Here is a 20099-nt window from a genome sequence, read left to right on the forward strand (position 1 = left end):
AATATAGGACTGATTGCGTTTTGGTGTTGGTTTCTCTTGCAGCTTTTAACGATTGTATAGTTTGTCGTGTAATCTGCAAAAAGCGTTTGGCGCCGAGAATCGTTGATATCAAATAGAGGCTTTGGAGGCGTCGAGAACTGCCACAACACAGAGAGGGAAAAAAAAGAACGGCTTGTGTCACTTGTTGAAAGAAATTGGTGGGGGCGCAAACGTAAAACGAGTGTAGGCACGGTCAGCAGATTCAGAGTGAAACTCGTGAGGCTGGAGATGGCAGGCTCAGTAGCACAGACACACACACACACACACACACACAAAAGCGAGCGAAAGCTTTGACGGGATATGGATGAGGTTATGAGAAGTGTGAAAATAAACGAAAGTGGGTATGAAGGATGAGGTCGGAGATGAGGAGGGCGATTGCCGGCGGAAGTAGAATGAGGCCGGGGTCGGGTGGTTAGGGAGCCACAAACGACGGTCAATGATGGTAGTGGTGGTCAATGGTGGTGGAGACCTAGCAGCCCCGACGGCAGCCTATTGTTCGGGAAGAGTCAAAAAAGAAACAGGGATCCGGGAACATCATCTTTCCCGCCAGCACCCAGGCTGATTGGACTAAATAATGGGGGTGGTAGGGAGGAGAAAGTTGCGCCATGGCATGACCGCCAAACCCAATACCACAACGGGGGGAAGATTCTAGTTTCAATACTCATCATGACATAGACAGCGGTAGATCATTTGCATATGATTCTCTCAAAAATTACCAGAAGCTATCAACATTCAGGGTTTAAGGAGAGGGGTTGGCAGTTCAAATGAGAATCAAGTGCCTGTGGTCAAATCTCTACCAACTACGGAACCTACTGTTCTGCAGCCGGCATAAAACCTACATTATTATCACGCAGTCTCTATACGATCGGATCCCTCTTTTGCCTTCCCGCTGTTGTTCTGCCGCCAGCGTCAGAGTCGGCCATGGCTCTCCTCTGACCGGGTGCAGCCATTTATTCAGGGCTGTGTTGGTGCGGGAAGAGTTACAGCGTGGATGGGGGCAAGCTATAACCAAAGTAAACCACCGATTGAGTAGTGTGTTTTCGTGAACACGAGGGTAACTGATCCAATTTGGGTTAAGGCTGCGGCTGGCGGGCTGGGTCCATTGCCGGATCGAGGATCCTTCAAAGGGGACCAAGGGGAAAACACCAACGTTTTGGTTCGTTCCTAGACGGTCATGGCAAGTCCCCTAAAAGTAACCCTGTACAGTTAAAGCCGATCAAATTAGTCGCCTTCTCCTTTGTTTCGCTCACGTTGCTCTTCTCACCCCCTTTTAGTCACCCATCCTTTTCGCTTAGATTTCTTGTCTAGGGTAATTAATACCTTTTAAGCTTCAGCAATCGATTCCGCTCTAGGGATACCGCGGCTGTTATTTTGGGACTTTTACACGTTACTTGATTCCTCTCTGGTGGGCGAGTTTGTCAGGATTTCTACTCAAACCTTATTGTTTGAATTCGTACCGTACTTCAAGTGTCGTATAAATAAGATAAGAGTGTCTCAATAATAGAAGCAGATGAGATGATTCTTTGACACTCTTTGAGAGACCCTGCATAATGAACTCACCATCTCGAGGACAGAACAGGAATAGAGTCTCAGGCACCGATCGTCGTGATCTCTGATCATCTGAGTAGCCCACTATTTGCCAGGTGCTTTCCATCCCGGGCCGGACAGGTACCTGGATTTGCCGGGACCATCAACCTAGATGGAAAAAGTATATGAGTATATAAATATGCTTAAGTTCAATTTGATTTCAGCAATGCTTATTTCATATCCAATCCTCTCTATCTACCACTAGATGGCTCGATTCATCTCTAAAGACTTCTTTGTCCAATTTGTTCGAATGATTCTTTGCATACGAGCCTTTTCAGCCGTCGATTTAGGCTGCGAAGAGGAAAGACATTTATCCAGGTATGCCAAAATGATGCCATACACGGATTGTCTCTTCTTCAAGGCCCGTTGGAAAGCTGTTGCCGCAAGCCTATCTCAAGAATTAGAATTTATCCGGCGAGGAAGGACAAGAATATAGTAATAGGAGACCTTACCAATTAATCTGGGCTTTGCTGACCGAGTTTTGATAATTGACTGCTCGCAATTTACCGTGCTTCAACTTGCTTTTCATCAAAACAAACGCCAAACGCATAACATCGCGGATAGTATCTATGTAAAGCCAGCGTCAGTCCAAGATATGGTCCACTTTCTCACGCTATGATTTGGAATGCAAAAGCTGTTTCAGCCATATTTAGATCTCTTCTCCGATCCCGCCCCGAGCTTCCAGTCAAAGTTACATGATCTCCTCCCTTTCATTTGATTCAAGGCTAAGAATAGGCCACTGACCGATCATAATTTTCTGTTTCGGCTGCTTTCCTCTCGGCAGACTTTTAGCGTAATTGTACATTCTATCCGCTGCAATCGAAAATAACTCGTAAAGGTTGCTGAGCACCGTAGTCAAGCTATTCAGGTCGGTGTCAAGAAACATGCCATGCGCTTGGATTTTGAAGGCACTGCTCGCGGAGTTCAGATTAGTCTCGATTCAACATGTATCCAGAGAAACGCCATACTTGAGTGATTTTCGGTGAAATGTCTTTCCGGGGACACGTGAATATTCCACAGTAAGAGAATCAGCCATTTCTAGAATGTAGTTAGCAATATAGTGCCATTTGCTACGACAATGAAGCGAAATACCATATTCTTTTTTCTTGCCTCCGCCTTTGTGCACTTCAAGTGTTCTCGTATCAATAAGGTTGCCACAATAGGGAAATAATTTCTCATTTCTGGTTTTATGCACCTTTTTTCCATTGATCTCAACTGCAAAGCTTGCAAGGCTTTTATTGGTATTCACCCGTACTCCATAGGCTGGAATACCGTCATGGAATATTTGGAGAAAACGTCGCGCATGATCGGGGTTCGATGTAACTAGAAGAAAATCATCAATGAGGCGGAAAAGTGCCGTTTTCCGGCCGTCGACGAATGTAAGGTATTGGCGTTCCAATTCGGCATAAAACAGGTTGCACAGAAGGGCCGAAAGAATGGAGCCTTGAGGAATACCGTCCGTTTGCCTATAAAACCTTTTCCCGATCTTGACAATGTTTCTCGTAATGTGTTCCTCCAACAACCAAAGAAGCTCGTTTTTATCTTCGAGCGAGGGCACCTTGCTGTTGATGAACGTCGTATTTTTCTTCTCTAAGCCGATCCGTGTCTCTACCCTGTCCAGAAAGCTGGAACTATTTTCAATCGTGCAGGCGGTTGTCAAGAATCTTTTGAAGGGTTTGGAGGTCATGACAGAGGGTAGACATTTCCGGATATCTCCGGGCAGTAACATTTCCGCGTGTCGTAAAATAAAGTAATTGTCCGCAGAAATAAGATTCTCCACCAAGCGAATCACGCCCCGCTGTGGTATGGTATCGAAACAGGACATCACATCTACCTTAGCAAAATAGAGCTTCGTGCTAGATGGAATCTGCATCTGGAGATTCTGTTTAAAGGATTTCAACTTTAAATAGATATCCCCTACAGAGAACAACGCTGATCCTATCGCCTCAGGTCGGGTTGACTTCACGCCTGCCGTTAGCAATAAGGAAAAAAAAGAGAAAATGCGACGCGAATAAGAACTTACCATTTCATAATTAAGAATCGTCTTCAATGGTGCCATACATGAATTGATGCTGCGGCCGAGTGTTACTTGCCCGAATTTCCCCTTTGGGATCCTCCGGCGGAGGTTCATGATTGGTCGCATTCCATCTTTCTTTGGGAGCAACCTGACCTGGCTGAAGCCGAGGGCCCTGTTCTCGAGGGTTCTGCTAGCTTTCTCGGTTTCGATCAATTCAAACCTTGAAAGACGCAGTTCCTGCAATGATGGCACCATCAATGCGCGCCAAACATCGTGACGAAAATAGAATAAACGATTTCGATGTATGTTCGACTCAGTAACATAAAAGTTGGATCGTATTAATGGGATCAAGAACGAGTCATAAAGGTAGTATAACAGTTCCAGAAATATTTCTTGACGCTTTCGTGTTTCGCCTGCGGAAGATTTATCCTCCAGTCGTTGACTAGGGGGAATAAGCCAGGAGATACAGGAAAGCTTGAAACGCAATTAGCCTGTCGAGGTAATTTTGAATGATATTCCTTTTATTTCATACCTGTAATCCTTGAAAAGCGTCGTGAAGTGAGAAGCTCTCATATTTTCGAAGATGAACGAATCGATCGATATCACAAAGGATTTTGTCACTGTTCTTCCGCCCTTGTTGACCGACGCCCCAAACGTCATTAGGGAATACATTGCGGACCACATTGCGGCAAAATGCTGACACGCACGGTACGGCAGTTGCAAATTCGACTGGCGGTCCACTTTGCCCCTCAGAGTCGGCGTAGTCGTTGCTCTATTCAATTCAGTGACTGGAGAAAATTAGAGGAAGTAGAGGAAAGGCGCTTACAATAGGTGGACAGTAGTGATTTAGAAGCTCAGTATAGGCACATTGAAGATGGCGTTTCCGCAGTTTACAGACGAGCAAGAATGGCATTCCGCGCAAACGCTTAGGGAGCTTTTCATTTGCTGCAGTGGAGGAGCCATCATTTGACTCCTCGTCATAGTCGCCACGCCGTGGATTGTACGCGATCTCGTGCTCCCTTAAAGTATAATCCTTGAATGGCTGAGCTGTTTCCAGCTTATTAACGGAGCACGTGAAGACATTGTGCAATCTGAATTGACGCGGGAAAATATATTTTAGGATATGAACATTCTGCATATAGTTGGCGCAATCGGGGAACCGGTTGAATGCATCTGTGAGTAAATTAGGAAGTTTGCTTGAGCATTCGAATCCTCACACTTACGAATATGGCAAAGACCAAACTTAACTTTGCCGGCTGCATTAAGGACCGGCCGGGCATACAACATGCGGCACCGGACAAAACATATATCTCCAGGTGCGTGTGACTCGACATCATTCGATGTATTTGCATTATCTCGTCTTGCAATATGGGAGACCTCGCGTATACTTTTGAGCTCACAGATTGGAATACCTAATGGCGTTCAGTTATGAATATTTTGTTTTTCTGAAATAGGCTTCCTCATACCATTAAGTTGGCAGAAATTTCCAGTACCCGCTCGAACTGGAACAAACATGCCGCAATCCATAATCAATTCTAGCATGAGCTTTTCACCCCCATGACCCAAAATTGCAAGCAGCTGAGACCACAAAGGGCTTTTCAGAGTGCTGACATATGGATTCGCTTGAATTGCAGCCAGTCCAGGAATTCCTGCCAAGGAGGCATGGCTCTGGTTCGCGGAATGGCTAGTAGAAGAGCGTTGGTATCCTTGGCATAGGAGATGCGATGGCCTAGACACAGCGCGAAAGGTTGTATTAAACAAAGACCAAATTGCGAAATCCACAACCTTGATGGAATTAGCCATTGAGTTACTGAAACATCTCGGATATTTGATGCAGCCAAAGCTTCATCATTGTAATCTCTTTGTGACACAGCCAATGACAAGACGAAAATTTCCAAGATGAAAAGAAACCATTGACAGAGAAAGAAAAACACCTGCAAGACTCGAAAGAAATTGCATACCTCTGCTTGCGTCCTGACACTTGCTTTTTCGGTACTACCGGCAGCTGATCTCTGTTGCTGTGAGAATAATGCGAGCTCCTTCAATCTCGTATTGTCGTCATCAGTAAAGAAGCTGGGTGCAACTCCTATCAGAGTTGAGTCTAGTAGCTCTGCTAGGGCAATCCTATCTTGATGTGCTCTTGGATCTTTGCTCCCGAGGCCAGAGAGATCATTACACGATAAATAAGCTATTTTTCGTCTTCTCGCTTTAGATGCTCCAGTAAGTCTGTCTAGAATGTAGGTTTTCAGATTTGTTACACGAACATAATAGCCCGACAGTAAATGATATTGGACCGGCGGCAAGCCGGTCAGAGACAAGTCATCCGTACTCGATGTCTTAAGCTTTGCACGCTTCAAAATTGGGAATGAGTCTTCATTTAATTGTGAGAGTTTCCGTTTCCCTCCCATTATCACTTCTTTAACCCTAAATCTTTAATGCGGACCATCTCCGAGGGTGATCATCGGAGATAGGGCGTCGATGCCCTAAAGGCTGCTCAATGAAAATCAAGCCATACGAGGAAGAGAGCAATCGAGAGATATCTGAGCAATTTGCATCTAAGCAATTGGGTTTTAGCAATCGTCCAGGGAAATTGTGTCGTTGTTTGGATGATAGCTCAATGCTCTAGAGACGACATGCCTAGATAGGCGTTTTTGATGTCGACGCGACTCTAGGCGCGTTTCATTTGTCGGCTAGAGTGTACTGCTAGTACGGCAGGAACGGGATGGTGGTACAGTCGGTCCCCGAAACGCGCCTAGGCGAGTCGCGTTTCAAGCTTCTTTGATGTAGACCGCCACCTGTTTCAGCCACACCGTTTAAGATTATGGTCTGGTCTTGAACAATGAACTTGTTCGCGCGGTGGATTCCCAAAAGGTAACGGGAGAAGCTAGAAAAGAGAGGAGGGAGGAGAGAAGATGGGAAAAGAAAAGAAGAGTACTCCGTAGCAGCCAATTCAGAGCGTCAAATGCAGTCATCTCTGACAACAAGGGTCGCGATACATTCTATTCTAGCAATATCAAATCTAGCAGCCAGCTTCCCCTGTAGAATGCAAATAAAAGGAGATGATTAAAAAAAAAGTGCACTTCTTCATTAGCTGGGCATGTCCTTAACCTCTGACCTTTCATAGAAAGCGTTTGCAATTTCTTTCTTCGCGGCGATTATTTTTCTGTGATGTTTGGAATGGTTTTTTTCGGACCTGGGAGTAAGTGTGCGTCGGGACGATGCTGATGTCTAAGCTAGGGTAGCTTTGGAATTGTGGAGCATATAACTAGTAGTCTTCATCGGATACTGGCCACCGCTTCCGACAACGAAATATATGCCCCCAGTCAGAGCGGTGAGTCTTTCATCTTCAGCATGGTGCTTCCCATCTTTGCTCACTAAGTTGGGTTTCTCGTTTGTCTTTTAGGTTGCTTTCGGGAATCAAATAATTTATGGGTTTGATAGCCTCTATCTAAAAGTATTATTACTCGTACCAAACCCCCTAAGATTTGGTGAAAACCCGCGATGTACCATCTGCAGCGATTAGCGTCCATACCCATCGCCAGTTGTTGGTCTCCTGTTAACCGACCCATATAATGGGCTTGATTCAAATCTTATAACCGACTCAAATATGGCAATATATGAGCCTATTTGTTAGTGCTTAGCAACGCGTCTTGATACTGTACCCGTGCTAGGAAATTCGGAAGTGACCCCTGCTTTGGTTCACCGCTCTGCAGGGGCTTCTGCGCATGATTATTATCGCGGTGCAGACCCGGATTAGCTATTCCGGAAAACGGGACTGGTCCATATCGTGTGTGCATGATAATTGGATGGGAAATAAGAGGTAGAAGGTGTAACCCCGTGGCCTTGTGCAATTGTTATGGTGCTGCCACAAGATTCACAGTACGAAATACTCCGTAACTATTAGACAAACGGCCATCTCCTATTCAGAGCGGGTCGTTTGGAGTGATCCACTCATGTTAATTTCACCATTTTTAGACCAAAATGGACGATCAACAAACCAGCTCCGGCTAAGACCCCTGTCCGCCCGCTCGCTTCGGCCCCAAGAATGGATCTCCCTTTGGGGTGAAGAAGGGCATCCAGACATTAAATATTGCATAGCGTGTGCCGATTTCTCACATATAAACAAGAGGGTTGAAGACGAGATAACGGGGCAACACTTTCTGGCTGCTCTCAACAAGATCTCGGGGACAAGTCTATAAGCAGTTGCACGAAACGCGACAAGTACTCATAGTTACCCCATAGTCTACCGTATGTACCGTACGGCATACAACAACTCCAAGCCGCTGATTCGTCCCCAGCTCCACTCCTGCACCGCTGTCCCAGCACTCCTTCTGACGACCCTTTCATCATTCCTCAGACACCAGCAAAGCACCTCTCGCACTACCCAACTTATTATAATTTCCTGAACCCGACATGTCCGACGTGGTCTGTGAGTGTTGCTGAGGTGTCAATTCGTTCGATTTGTCCCTGATCCCCACAAATCCCCTGACAACTCATCGCCAAAAAACAACCCCCCCGGCCCTCTTGAGACGCCGATTCGAAGAGCGATGCCGATGGTCAGAGTTGACAGCAGAGGCGGACACGGTTCTTGACGCCTCATGCTTCACCTTCAGCATGTCTTCGACCAATTTGGATCACAATCATTACGCCCGGCTTCCACTTCGCCATGACGGATCAACCCCGTCGTCCGCTGATGGCTCATCGTCCTATCCGTTCCCTGCCCATCTACCCGCTGTCAACAACGCCTATCCCCAGCCATCCTCGCCGCCGCCCACCAGTCCTCTTCCGCCGATACCCTCAGCGGTTCATGTGCGGACAGCATCAGCTCAGCCACAGCGTCCAATAATCGACACAAACATCAGGAGTAATCCGCTGGATTCTCATTTCGGTGCCATCGCGGCGGGTCTTCGACGCGATGACAATTCTCCGGATCCTCACGAATTCTATCGAGACTCGTCCTTTTTACAACACGATAATCATTTTGACAACCATTTTGCCGAACGGCAACACCGCCCGCCACTGTTTGGGGAGCTGCTTCTCAATTTAGGTTATCCGCCTGCTGGGCTGCCATATGGCGATGCACCGCGCAGATATCGCAGAGGGTCCGAAGGGAGCATGCACAGTCCGAACCCTGTGTTTTCGTCTGGAAGAAGAAGTCCTCTTGATATTGTGTCTCCGTCCTCTCCTACTGCTTGGTATCTGGGAGTGACCCCTTCACTCGAAGGCGTGGACAACATGTCGAGACGACCTCAGCGCCCCAGTGCTCACCACCGAAGAGCTCGAAGCGACTTTACCGGCATACCGGCCATCCCGCCAACTTCAAGTCAAGCCCATTTACATGCTTCGCATTTATCGCCGACAAATGGGTCAAAGCACCCTATCAGCCCTACAAACCCAAAGAGAGGCCGCAGCCAGCAATCCAAGATACCATTGAGCACGCGCCGGCTCAGTTCGGCGACCAACTCGGGAGGCTCATCTCCATCCACTCGACGGAGTTCTCTGGCAGAGAATTCTCCCATTCATCGTTTCTCGCCACCAAAAGGTATCAGTGGTATACCGAGGCCTACTGGAAAACCCGCAACTTCATCCGATCAGCCGGCTCTCCCGCCTCCGCAAACAGTGCGATCTCGCCATGACAACCCGAAGAAAGACCCCGGTGGTAATGCGCGTTTGAAAGTCTATGTGTCTGCTCCACCTCCAAAAAAATCACCTCCACTGCGCAGTTCGCGCCCAAGGATGCCTGTATCTGCAGCATCTACTGTGGCATCCCGTGCCAAAGTTGCTGATCGATTCTTATCAAACGTCAATTCGTCGGCTGCTTCCTCGGCCGCGAAAAACAGTAATGTCCAGCCGAAGAAAATACCAGAACTAGGGGGCATCGACCTCGCCGCTCGCAGGGAGAGGATACAGCGAGCTTTGAGTTCGAGCATGCGTGAGTTGGACAGAAATGACCAGAATAAGGCCAAGAGGTCGGGCTCTAGAACTCCAGAAACTAGAACGAACTCGAGCACGCCCAATACAGATCGCGTGGGCCGAGGTGTACTTCGCAATGGTTCCGAGCAAGATTCGCATCAAGAAGCCTTGTCCGATCCGATGGAGGCGCAGCCTCAGGTGCAGAACGAGAGCATCGATCAGAAGCCTCGCAATCATGCCATTGCTCCATTGACATTGACTACGACTGGCCTTCCTCAAGTATGCGACGAAGAAACAATGACTCGAGAGACCGAGTTTGAAGAAGACGCGTCTCCCACACTCGGAATTCCTGACAACCATGAGGCTTCATCAGTTTCGCCTGAGCATAAGTCTCTGCCTCATCACGAACGAATGGGACATTTGAATAATAGAGAAGAGAAGGCACGTGTCAATGAGTACTCTGAGAGCCAAGCAGCTGAGACGGAGAACAAAGAGGAAAGCCAACGCATGTTTGATTCAGTCTTGCAATTGAGAGATCGTACATCGCTGGTGTCGTCGGCAGGTGAAGAGTCGATCCAGATAATGCTTGAACAGATGTCAAATCTTCCAAATCAGGATTCAACTTTGAACGACACTGATCAACCGGTGCCCGCGACGGAACATTCTACAATATCAAAGCCGCCGAAACTGGTGAACGTCTCGCCTGGTAATTTGGGAGGATCGTCATCGCAGAAAGCAGAAGCCGGCTCCGATGGAAGGTGTCTCGAAACGACATCACTTTTGCCAGAATATAATACAGAGACTAGCGGGGGCCAACGCCAGCCAAAGGACCAAACTCCGCACCAAATTCCCCCCAGCGATATTCCCACCCCTGGAACCGGCCGCTGGACTTTGGATAGTGATCAGTATAGTACGATAAATCGAGTCCTAGATGCATATCAAGATTCAACGAGTGTCAGTCCCTTGCTGTTTCAAAATCTGCAACAGCAACTGCTATCTGGCTCTCCGGAGATTGCTCGACAAGCTGGCTGGGACCAGAAGGCAGTTACCCAACTCTATATGCAAGGGTTTTCTGGAAATCGATGGCGAGATGCTGCGTCACCGGCAAGACCGCCTAATTTGAGGCTTGATAGCCTTGAGAAGCATGATTTGCTCTCAACTCCGATGATTGCACCGCACGATGCTTCAATCACTCCAGCCACGACGACCGATGCAGAGTGCAGTGAATCAGACGCAAACTCAACAGGGATCGGGAATACCTATGCGGCGTCTAGCAGTCCAGCTTTATCAAAGGAATCTGAGATGAAGTCACAGCAACCGGCTCGGGATCCTCAAGATAGCCCAGCCGATCCGTACAAACTCTTGCCTGAGCCTTTGTCTGAGCAGGACTGGGGTCTTCTTCAAAACACCTCATTTTTCCCACTCATGGAAGGCGAAGAATCTCCCGAATACAGGCCTACACCTCCGCCGAAGGACTGGGAGAATGAACAACCTGCGGTACCTGACAAGATCTCATTGGCAAAGGGTGAATCTGGTCAAAAGCATGAAACTGCCACGGCTGCGAGATCAGAGCGGGGTGGACTGTATTCGTCTCCTTTGGGTTCTACTGGCGCAGGACTGGGTCTTGCGATCAATGTGGAATCATCGGGAGATTCACCCACCGTGCCTGCCCTTCCAAACCTATATCCACCGCCTCTACCAGCCCAGTCGACGATGCAAAGTCTGGCAGACCGGTCTGCTACTGCGTTTTCGCCCCCATCTCCAAGCGTCTATAGTGAGCAGCCATCTTCCAACCTATTGTCGTCTGCGCCTTTTGAGAGTATTCTGACCGAGATGCCAACAGTGGAGGAAGGCCTCCCTCCTATCGAAGACATGACGACACAACAAGAAAATGAATCGAGTCGACCGGGGAGCAGTCAGGAGCAGGTCCTTCGTGACTCTGTGGCAAGCTCCGGACATGCCAGTTTATCCTCACCAGAGCACCGTCGCCTTACGAGACGCCGGCTTCTCATTAAGGAACTTGTTGATACGGAATATTCCTTTAATCAGGACATGAAAGTCATTCAGAGCATTTATAAGGAAACCTCATCAGCAGTGGACATTCTTACTGCTGATGACGTCAGAGTCTTGTTCGGAAATACGGACGAGATAGTCATTTTTTCAGAGGGATTCCTTGATGCGCTCAAACAGGCCGCCGCAAGTGTTTATGTCATGCCCAAGCAGAGTCGCTGGCGCCTCAAAAGTGGAAGTGTGTCTACAGCCAACAGCAGTGTCATAAACGAAGGTGTTTTAACTGGTGGGCAGGAATCCACTGAGGAGGAAAAGGATAGAAAAACTCTTATCGGAGAAACGTTCATGCAACACCTCAGTGCTATGGAAAAGGTGTACGGCGATTATTTGAGAAATCACGAAGCGGCAAACAAAAAGCTGCAGAGCCTCACTCCGCACCCCAAAGTCGCGATCTGGCTCCGAGAGTGTCACGCCTGCCATCAAGACATAACTTCTGCTTGGGATCTGGACTCACTGCTCGTCAAACCAGTTCAGCGAATACTAAAGTATCCGTTATTACTGCAAAACCTTATAGGGGAGACTCCGAAGGACCATCCTGATTACAAATCCCTTGAATCTTCGATTCGCGAAATGAAGGACACGTCCCACCGGATCAACGAAATGAAACGAAGGGCTGAACTAGTGGAGCAGGTGGTCAGCCGGAAACGAAAAGATTCTGACGTTCGGGGAGGCTTCTCAAAAGCTATTGGCCGCCGAACAGAGAAATTCCGGCAGCAGGTTGGACTGTCAGATGCTATTGAGGACAAAGGCTATGACCAAGTTGTAGCCAAGTTTGGACCTCATTTCTTCCAGCTCCATGTGGTGATTCGAGACGTGGATTCATACATTACTGATGTGCAAACCTACGTAGACTGCTTTCACAATTTCGCATCAGCGCTTGAAGGCATTCTCGAAGTCAGTCACATCAACCATCCTGAGGTGGAGAGGAGATGGCGAAACTTTGCAAAGGTGGTCAGAGAAATTTCGACAATTTCCTTACCCGAACATGTAAGTACACATTGCTTCTGATTTTGGTCATGGCTACAGATTCTGATTGTGGCTCGTCATTGTAGCAAAATGCGGTGCGAAAGAACATCATTGAGCCTATGACAAGTCTGCTTGCCCTTCACGAAGGGCCGCAAAAGGTCATGCAAAAGCGGAACAAGCGTCTTATCGACTATTCTCGGTTCAAATCGATAAAAGATCGAGGGGATAAACCTGATAAAAAGACGCAAGAACAAGCCGATCAGTTCATGGCGCTTAACGATGCCCTCAAGGAGGAACTGCCAAAACTCTACAAGCTTACAGCAAACCTCGTTGCGGCATGTTTGGACAAATTCGTGCATCTCCAAGGTCAATGGCAGACTGAATGGCAGAGCAGATTGGAGACAGTTCTTGAACAAATAAAATCGCCTGGCCGAATCTCTGACATCATCGACCAATTCTCTGGAGACTTCTCTTTCACTGAGGCACAGCTTCTCTGCCTCGGTATATGCAATGGCTCAATGCTTGCTGAGGCAGCCAATTTCCTATCACCTTCAACTACGCTCGTCAATGACGAGTCACGGCGCCCTTCTCTGTATGGAGGCTCACGAAGTCGCGGGCTGTCCCTCGGAAGCGATGCGTCGCCGTCTCTGCCACCGCCAGACCTAGGGCAGCGTCACAGCGGAAACTTCAGTCTTTCCCCTATCCTGGGCCCATTGACTGGCCAACAAACTGGCTCTCACCTCCTCGGCCAGTCTGCACTCGAGCGTATGCGAACTGGATCAAATTCTTCTGGGTTCTTTACGCCTGCCTCCCCACCACTAGGCAAGCGATCATCATCGGGCACTACAGTTGCTCAGGACCTAGCCCGTCCCACTTTTCCGCGGTCGAGCACAGGCTCCGTCTATTCCGCATCACATCAGGAACATCCACCGTTGGCGTCTCCCACCCGACTCCTTTCCGAGGTCTTCTCTTCGGCCATGCCAATGTCAGACTCTCCTCCCACATCGCAGCCGACTTCGCCAGTGCATGCCGAATCGAGCCAGAGAGAATTTCGCGTATTGTTCCTCGCCGCCAGCGTTTATGAATTCAACATTGACCGGGCAAGGCGGGAGGCAGGGTATCCTTATTTGACTTATGTTCCAGGAGAGGTATGATGAACGCCGATTCCCCCCTTCTATTTTCTTTAAACAAAAAACCGCCTGATCAACTGACATTTTATGGTATATTTAGGTGTTTGATGTCATTGCGGAAAAGGGCGAGCTGTGGCTTGCCAGGAATCAAGACGATCCGACACAACAGCTAGGTTGGATTTGGAGCCGTCACTTTGCAAAGCTCACCAATGATTAAAACCGCTTCACTCAAATATACGATCACCTTACGGCCACGTCATTTTATTTCCTCGAGCCACAATTTATTTTTTATGTTCACGACAGTTTATTTACCTAACTTGGTTCTTACACGACTATTACGGCTTCTTATCTTCTCTTACACTCCACATTATTGGGTTTAGTTCTGGCTAAGGGTTGTGCTTTTTTGAACGGACATCTGCTCGGAAAAGCCAAGAAAGGGACTGTGGTCCTACGCATAACCATACTGGCGCAATCAGGGTCTTTTTTTATCTACCATTTCTCGTCCTACTTCGAACGCGTATTATATCCCCATCATCTTTTTCCTATTTTGTCATTTAGCTGTCTGAGTTTCTCTCCTGTTCTTTCTCTTTCCCTCCTTCCCTTGCTGCCTTCCTATTTCTTCTTCTTGCTGAATCAATCTTTTCTCGCTTTCGAGTGTTCTCTTTCCGACACCGCCATGTATCTTTGCTGTTGAATAGGTTACCTGTCACTTTGTCATATCCTATCTTATCATTTTCTAATATGTTTCTGTTTTCTTCATTTGTTCGAATGTGTCGACGGAAGCTTTTCATTTTAAAGTTCAAGAACGAGTTACGATGATGAAGAGAATACCAAAATTCTGTCCTAGATATCACTTCTCTCTCCTTTTCCTCCTGTCCTTTTTCTTTTCTTATATCAAAATTATCAATTCAATGGATTAGAGTCTACATGATCAAGTTCTTTTCTTGCAAAGAAGAAAGTAGAAAAACAAATTGCAAACAGAAACGTGAGAAAGTCAGAAATATTACACTCTAATCCCCTTGCCGTCTGAACGCCTGCAACCTTACCTTCTACCTCTCTCTTTTCCATTCCCCTTATTCAGTAAAATGACCAAACCCCTGCCAAAATGAATATTTGCTCCTTCTCCAGCCGCTCAAAATCAAAATGTGTACTGTAGTACTACTATTGCTGTTGTTCCAATTGCTTATAGTATTACTACGGCCATGAACACGCTGACATGCATATACTTTGAATACGCAGACTGGGTACGTCGCATTACTACACATATGCTTTCCACGCGCAACAGAGTCACCAGGGAGGAACATATTGTGCTTTTCTTTTTTCTTGTCTTATTTTTCTTAGATGTTATGTCATATGTGCTCTCACGTAGCTAGTGGGAAAACGCCTTTTTTTTCCCTTTCCCCTTTCAACCTCTTCTCAAATGCTTCGCTGTTTTAAATGTCCCATTCGGCTTGCTTGCCACTGTCATTAACGTTTCTAAAAGAATGCAGAGAAATAAAAGCAAATAAAATTTTATAAGATACAAAGTGCAATTAGACAAAGCTCGTGATCGATAAACTCCTTGGAAATATGAAAGGGTTGGCAATGTATGTAGATGTGGAAAATATTTGGGGGGAGGGGAAGAAGAAGAAGAAGATGATGATGATGATGATGATGGAAAAGAGATCAAAGGTTCATCATATTCTTTTCAAGCAGCTGGAGTGGAAGGAGCAGCGCCTTCTTCCTCTTTATTGTCTGCCGGACTTGCGACGTCGAGAGGACCTGCAGCTGCTACAGCGGGAGTTGCTGCGGCAGGTACAGGAACGGTTACATCTTCGCTAGCGGGTGGGGTAGCAGATGTAGAAGCAAAGGCCGAGGCTGAAGGAGAGGCAGAAGCATCAATTGGGGAAAGATTTGAAGAGTCTAGAAGCGGGACATCGGAGGTGGGCTCGGCATCACTAGCTTCCGCGTGGTCCTTTTCAGTCTTTTCTTTTTCTTCCTCCTCGGCCTCTGCTGCCTCCCAGTCATCAACAACCTCGGTCGTCGTACGCTTTGCTTTGGCTTCGGCCTTCTTTTTCTTTGCATCGGCAAGGCGGCTTCCAAGGACGGTGAAGGTGTTCCTGGCACTACCGACGGCTGGGAGGACGGGAGCACGCCTTGGCGCCGCGGCTTTGGCCGCAACTTGACTCCATCCGCCGGCACTGTCGGCTTCTCTGCGGAGAACATTCAGGCTTGTGTCGAGGCTACAGAGTTGGATGCTGCCGGCGAGAGATTTGGAATTGACCGTCTTCGCCAATGAAGACTTTATAGATTTGAGGTTGGCTTCAACTGTGAGCTCAGCCAGTGCAGGAGGTGATCGAGCTTTGAGTGCAATTTCTTCGCTGGGAAGGAACGAAATCTCGAGCTCGATACCACTAGGATCAACCAGGAGTGGGCCCAGATCAGAGGAGATTTCTTCAATGGTCAACCCAAAACGTGGTGCCGTCATGAGAAACCCATTGTACGGAGTCTGTCGGTTGATATTCTGGCTTGCTTCTTGTTTTCTGCGAGATCCAGAGTCAGAGCTCGGGTTCAAGGTTGTCGGCTTAACCCTGAGACATTCCGAGAGCGTCTTCATGGGCGCTGCCACAAAGCGGGGAGTTTTGAACACAATAACGTGTCTGTGAGGTTCAGGATCCATGCTCTCGCTGTCAAGGCCAATGTCTTGGGTCAGGGAATGGACGAAAGCTCGCTGGTGTGCGGGCATGGGCTTGAATCTCAGGCGCTTCTGAGTCTCATCGGCGGCAAAGATGCGAATCTCACGTTCTGGTCCAGGCGCCCACTTCGCATTCTCTTGAAACATTGAAAGAGTGTCCTGGGAATACGGAACATGGTCGTCCTGGTGAGCCTCTGGATCGATTCTAAGGGCAAGAGCTAATTGCCGGTTGCGCTCGAGTCTTCCGCATTCATCATCGCATTTGAGCTCCTTTTGGGAGTTTCCCTCGTCCCTGTTGGATGCGTTGCATTTCATTTCCTGCTTGAGGCGCTGGCAGTCACAGGTAACCATGATTTTGTGAATGCATGGTTTATCCTCTTTACATGTCGAAGGAGCATGGCATGGCTCCTCACAAGAGTGCCCACAGGTCTTTTTGGGCTTCCCACAAGCTTGCAGGCATGGCCGTCCGGCATCTTCACAGTCTCCGGGTCTATGACAAGTTTTCCGACAGAAATGTGACCCACACTTTAGTTTCCTTCCGCAAATTTCACCGCACCTAACGTCCGCCAGCCAGCATTGTTGATTCTTCAGTGCTCTCCTACCACACAAACACTGTTTCTCCGTCAGGAATGGACATCGAGGACAACTCTCCTCATCACCATGACAGTTGTGAGGGACCTGAGGATGGCCACAAAGCTTGGGTCTTTCACAGTCAAATCTGCAAGGCGGCGGCTTCGTCCCACAGGGAAGTGGAGGGTGCAGCACAGTTCGCCCACAATTACAACTGATTTCATCAAATATTGCTTCTCTGCAGCTACCACAAGGGCCTTTGTGGCAAAGCTCAGGGCATGTGTGCGTGCCGCACTTGAGCAACCGGCCGCAAATTCGTGTACAGATGTGCTCGGCTTCAAAATCGTTTTCGAATGGGCGAGGAGGGGCGTTGAGAGGTCTCAGCTTCTTCTTCGTAATCTGGCGCTCTACTGCCTTTCGCTCTCCGGGGCAGCATCGCTCGCCGCACTCATGTCGGCCACAACTGAGTGCAGTTTTACAGATGCGTATGCACTGTGGCGGCTCTTCTGTCCCCTGATGACAAGTTGTAGATGACAGTACGCGGCCACATCGGCATGCAATAGGTACTGTCAACAAACAGGGAAGACACGGGTCTGAATGGCAGACTTGCTGGCAGGGATGCCCGCAGGCCAGCATTTTCAAACACTTCTTGTTGCAATTTGGAATCTTATCTTCACAGGAGCGTCGAGGTTGCTCGGATATCTCGGTCAACGGAGTTTTGCCGCAAGGGCAAAGATGTACAATATCTGGAGAGCGCGGGCAATGTGTTGGTTTCTCTTCCTGGGAATGACATGGTTTTTCGCATTTGTGTTTGCCGCAATCGAATAGCCGCTCGCACATCTGCTCACAATCGAATAGGCCAGTCCAACCATCAACCGTAGTTGTTCCGTCACCTAGAAAGATGGTCTCCTTGCAGTCTTTCTCGTCTCCTTTCTCGCAGCAAATAATAGGTTTCTCAACCTTGCCGCAATAGCAGCGAGCGTCAACCCTGACCTCACAAGCACCGCACAGACCCTCGTGACAGGGTCGCTCACAATAGTGCTCTCCGCAGGGCATCAGGTCTCCACATATCTGACCACAGCTCCAGCCTGACTCATAGTTGGTGTCGAGACATTTCCTTGTTGCGATCTCTTTCCCACAGAAACAGCTGAGTGTGGGTCCCATATGGGAGCAAGGAGGACAAGGACCAGCATGACAAATCAAGTCGCACGGATGCGGACATTTTTTGGGCAACGGCCTGGGTTTGCCACAGGTTTGTCCACAGGAATGAGGAGGCAGACCTGAGATAGAGCGAGGATCCACTTCCTTCTCGCACCAGCAAGTATATGCCGATGGCAGCACTTCCGTAGGTAGATTGCATCCAGGGCATCTCCATTGTCGGGGCGCCGGGAGGTCACCGCTCTCCTGCTGACGCTGGGCCGAAGCAGAATCATCGTTCCTTGACCATTTTTTGATGCAGCCAAGGTGAAAGACGGTCCAGCATGTTTTGCAAGACCAGACCTTTGAGTTCCGTGCCACTTCATTTGTGCAGATTGGGCACTCGTAGTTGGCGTTGTCAATGTCTTCGTGCGTCCTCGTTCCAATATCTTCTGCTGTCGACCGCGAGGGCCTTCTCTTTCCAGAAGTTTTCACCGGCCCAGAGCCTCGAGTAGCTTTCGCTTCTGGGCGCCTCGGCTTTTGATCTTTCTTCGCTGCTCGCTGTAAGACTGGTTGGCCGGGTTGAAATTCAGGAGCATCGGCTTGGAGCTCCGCGAAGACATTTCCTGGCTCTGCTGATGGTTCAACCGTAAGATTACCACCGAATGTCCGTCCCGGATTTATCCTTGTGCCTGCTCCTCTGAACTGCCTCGAAGAATTGATAGGTTGCCTCTGTCCCGCAGAGGCATCCTCTCGGTTGCCGGTTTTTGGCTTGTTTTTCCCCCTCGCTCTATTACCTGTATTTCGTGGTTTTCGAGAAGAATTGTTTTCTCTTGCGGAAGTGTCTTCGCCAGAGCCCGCAGCTGGGCCTCGGATGGCCGCTGGAGCACTCGGAGGAATCTGATGTGAAGGAAGCGCAGTCTGTTGCATGCCAGATGTCGCTGGATTCACACCCACAGGCGCATTTTGTCCAGGAGTTTCGGAAAATGCTTGTGCTTCTTGAGTTGCTGGTTCGGCAGTTCGCCGAGGCCGTCGCCACCTCTGGCGCTGACGAGGAGGGCGTGGAGGTGCTTGGGTCGGCTGCGATGCCGCCGCTGTTGTTGTCATTTCAAATCTTGTAGGTTCAGGAGGACGGTCGATGGGTGGCGAATGAATTGTGAGTTATTGTGATCTAACGAAGGGGCGCCGTGGCCGATGGTAGGTGGAAATCTCAGTAAGAAAAGATATGATACAAATCAGGTTGGTAGGATTGGGTAGCGATTATATTTGAATCTGGAGGCTCCCACGCAATGAAATGATATGGAATTCAAGGAAGAATGCCGTCGTGACTCACGGCAAGATGAAAGAGCTCATCTGAGGAAGGCAGGAGGTTTTGCAAAAGGCGTGGGATTTATGGTGGTGGCAATGCTAGAAGATTATCTTTTGCGATATGATGAAAACAATGGGCAATTACTGTACTGCTGTAAGTTTTCCCAAGCGGCTTTAACCGGACGGAGAATTTCACCGCCTTCTCTAGTGGGACAAGCCATGACGCACTTGACGAAACTTGCCTATCCTGGTAATCCAATGATTTGCGGGTGACTCAGTAAATTGTCGTACAGTTTACCAGTACCTAAACAGTATCCATTTTGGCTCTTTTCAGAGAAAAACACGTTTCATAATATTCGGCAAATCCAATAAGGACATACCTAGGTGTGTCTTAGATCTTCGTATGATTGGCACTTGATAGGCAATGTCTGGATCTGTCATCATCGTCCGTAGAGCGACATTATATAGCTGGCAGCAATGATAGTAATTATACTATAAACCGAAATTGAACTACTCTTGAACATGGCGTGGTATGGGCTTGCGGTCTTCCTTATTTTCACAAAAGCCTCGTAAAGTGTGATGTCTCTTGAGAATGTAATGATCAACACTCGCTGTGGCTTTCATATGGCGGTGGCGTTAGCGAAGCGCTTTAGACGCGTCTTCCCGTCACGACTTCGCGTCTCCCATT

At 48.3% G+C, this 20099-nt stretch overlaps 4 protein-coding genes across 4 annotated transcripts; 1 reads left to right on the forward strand and 3 right to left on the reverse strand.

The window, feature by feature from the left end:
• Nucleotides 1–1794: 1794 nt before the first annotated feature.
• Nucleotides 1795–2535, reverse strand: L228DRAFT_243310 (hypothetical protein). Its single transcript, XM_018331656.1, has 3 exons — nt 2371–2535; nt 2079–2193; nt 1795–2014 (listed from the first exon to the last, which is right to left on the reverse strand). The coding sequence occupies exons 1-3, from the start codon at nt 2510–2512 to the stop codon at nt 1828–1830; spliced, it is 444 nt and encodes a 147-aa protein (XP_018192342.1). The 5' UTR covers nt 2513–2535; the 3' UTR covers nt 1795–1827.
• Nucleotides 2536–3892: 1357 nt separating this feature from the next.
• On the reverse strand, nt 3893–4223 carry L228DRAFT_243311 (hypothetical protein). The gene is made up of 2 exons (XM_018331657.1): nt 4176–4223; nt 3893–4117 (listed from the first exon to the last, which is right to left on the reverse strand). Exons 1-2 carry the CDS (start codon nt 4214–4216, stop codon nt 3991–3993), a joined length of 168 nt encoding a protein of 55 aa, XP_018192343.1. The 5' UTR covers nt 4217–4223; the 3' UTR covers nt 3893–3990.
• A 4034-nt stretch (nt 4224–8257) lies between these two features.
• L228DRAFT_235810 (hypothetical protein) lies at nt 8258–13939 on the forward strand (the record flags this gene model as incomplete). Its single annotated transcript, XM_018330762.1, has 3 exons — nt 8258–12613; nt 12679–13740; nt 13823–13939. The coding sequence occupies 3 exons, from the start codon at nt 8258–8260 to the stop codon at nt 13937–13939; spliced, it is 5535 nt and encodes a 1844-aa protein (XP_018192344.1).
• A 1470-nt stretch (nt 13940–15409) lies between these two features.
• L228DRAFT_252154 (hypothetical protein) lies at nt 15410–20098 on the reverse strand (the record flags this gene model as incomplete). The annotated part of the gene is made up of 2 exons (XM_018333668.1): nt 15410–19217; nt 20085–20098. The coding sequence occupies 2 exons, from the start codon at nt 20096–20098 to the stop codon at nt 15410–15412; spliced, it is 3822 nt and encodes a 1273-aa protein (XP_018192345.1).
• Nucleotide 20099: the final 1 nt, after the last annotated feature.

This window comes from Xylona heveae (genome assembly GCF_001619985.1).
Source record: "Xylona heveae TC161 unplaced genomic scaffold L228scaffold_1, whole genome shotgun sequence".
Taxonomy (NCBI): domain Eukaryota; kingdom Fungi; phylum Ascomycota; class Xylonomycetes; order Xylonales; family Xylonaceae; genus Xylona; species Xylona heveae.

Excerpts from the sequence above, each read along its gene's own strand:
- L228DRAFT_243310 (XM_018331656.1), bottom strand. The coding sequence starts at position 2,512 with ATGTTTCTTGACACCGACCTGAATAGCTTGACTACGGTGCTCAGCAAC. Across the intron at positions 2,194-2,370 it reads GAAACAGAAAATTATGATCG|ATACTATCCGCGATGTTATG; the intron begins GTCAGTGGCCTA and ends GGCTTTACATAG. Across the intron at positions 2,015-2,078 it reads AGCAAAGCCCAGATTAATTG|GCTTGCGGCAACAGCTTTCC; the intron begins GTAAGGTCTCCT and ends TTCTTGAGATAG.
- L228DRAFT_243311 (XM_018331657.1), bottom strand. The coding sequence starts at position 4,216 with ATGAGAGCTTCTCACTTCACGACGCTTTTCAAGGATTACAG. Across the intron at positions 4,118-4,175 it reads ACGCTTTTCAAGGATTACAG|CTTTCCTGTATCTCCTGGCT; the intron begins GTATGAAATAAA and ends TTGCGTTTCAAG.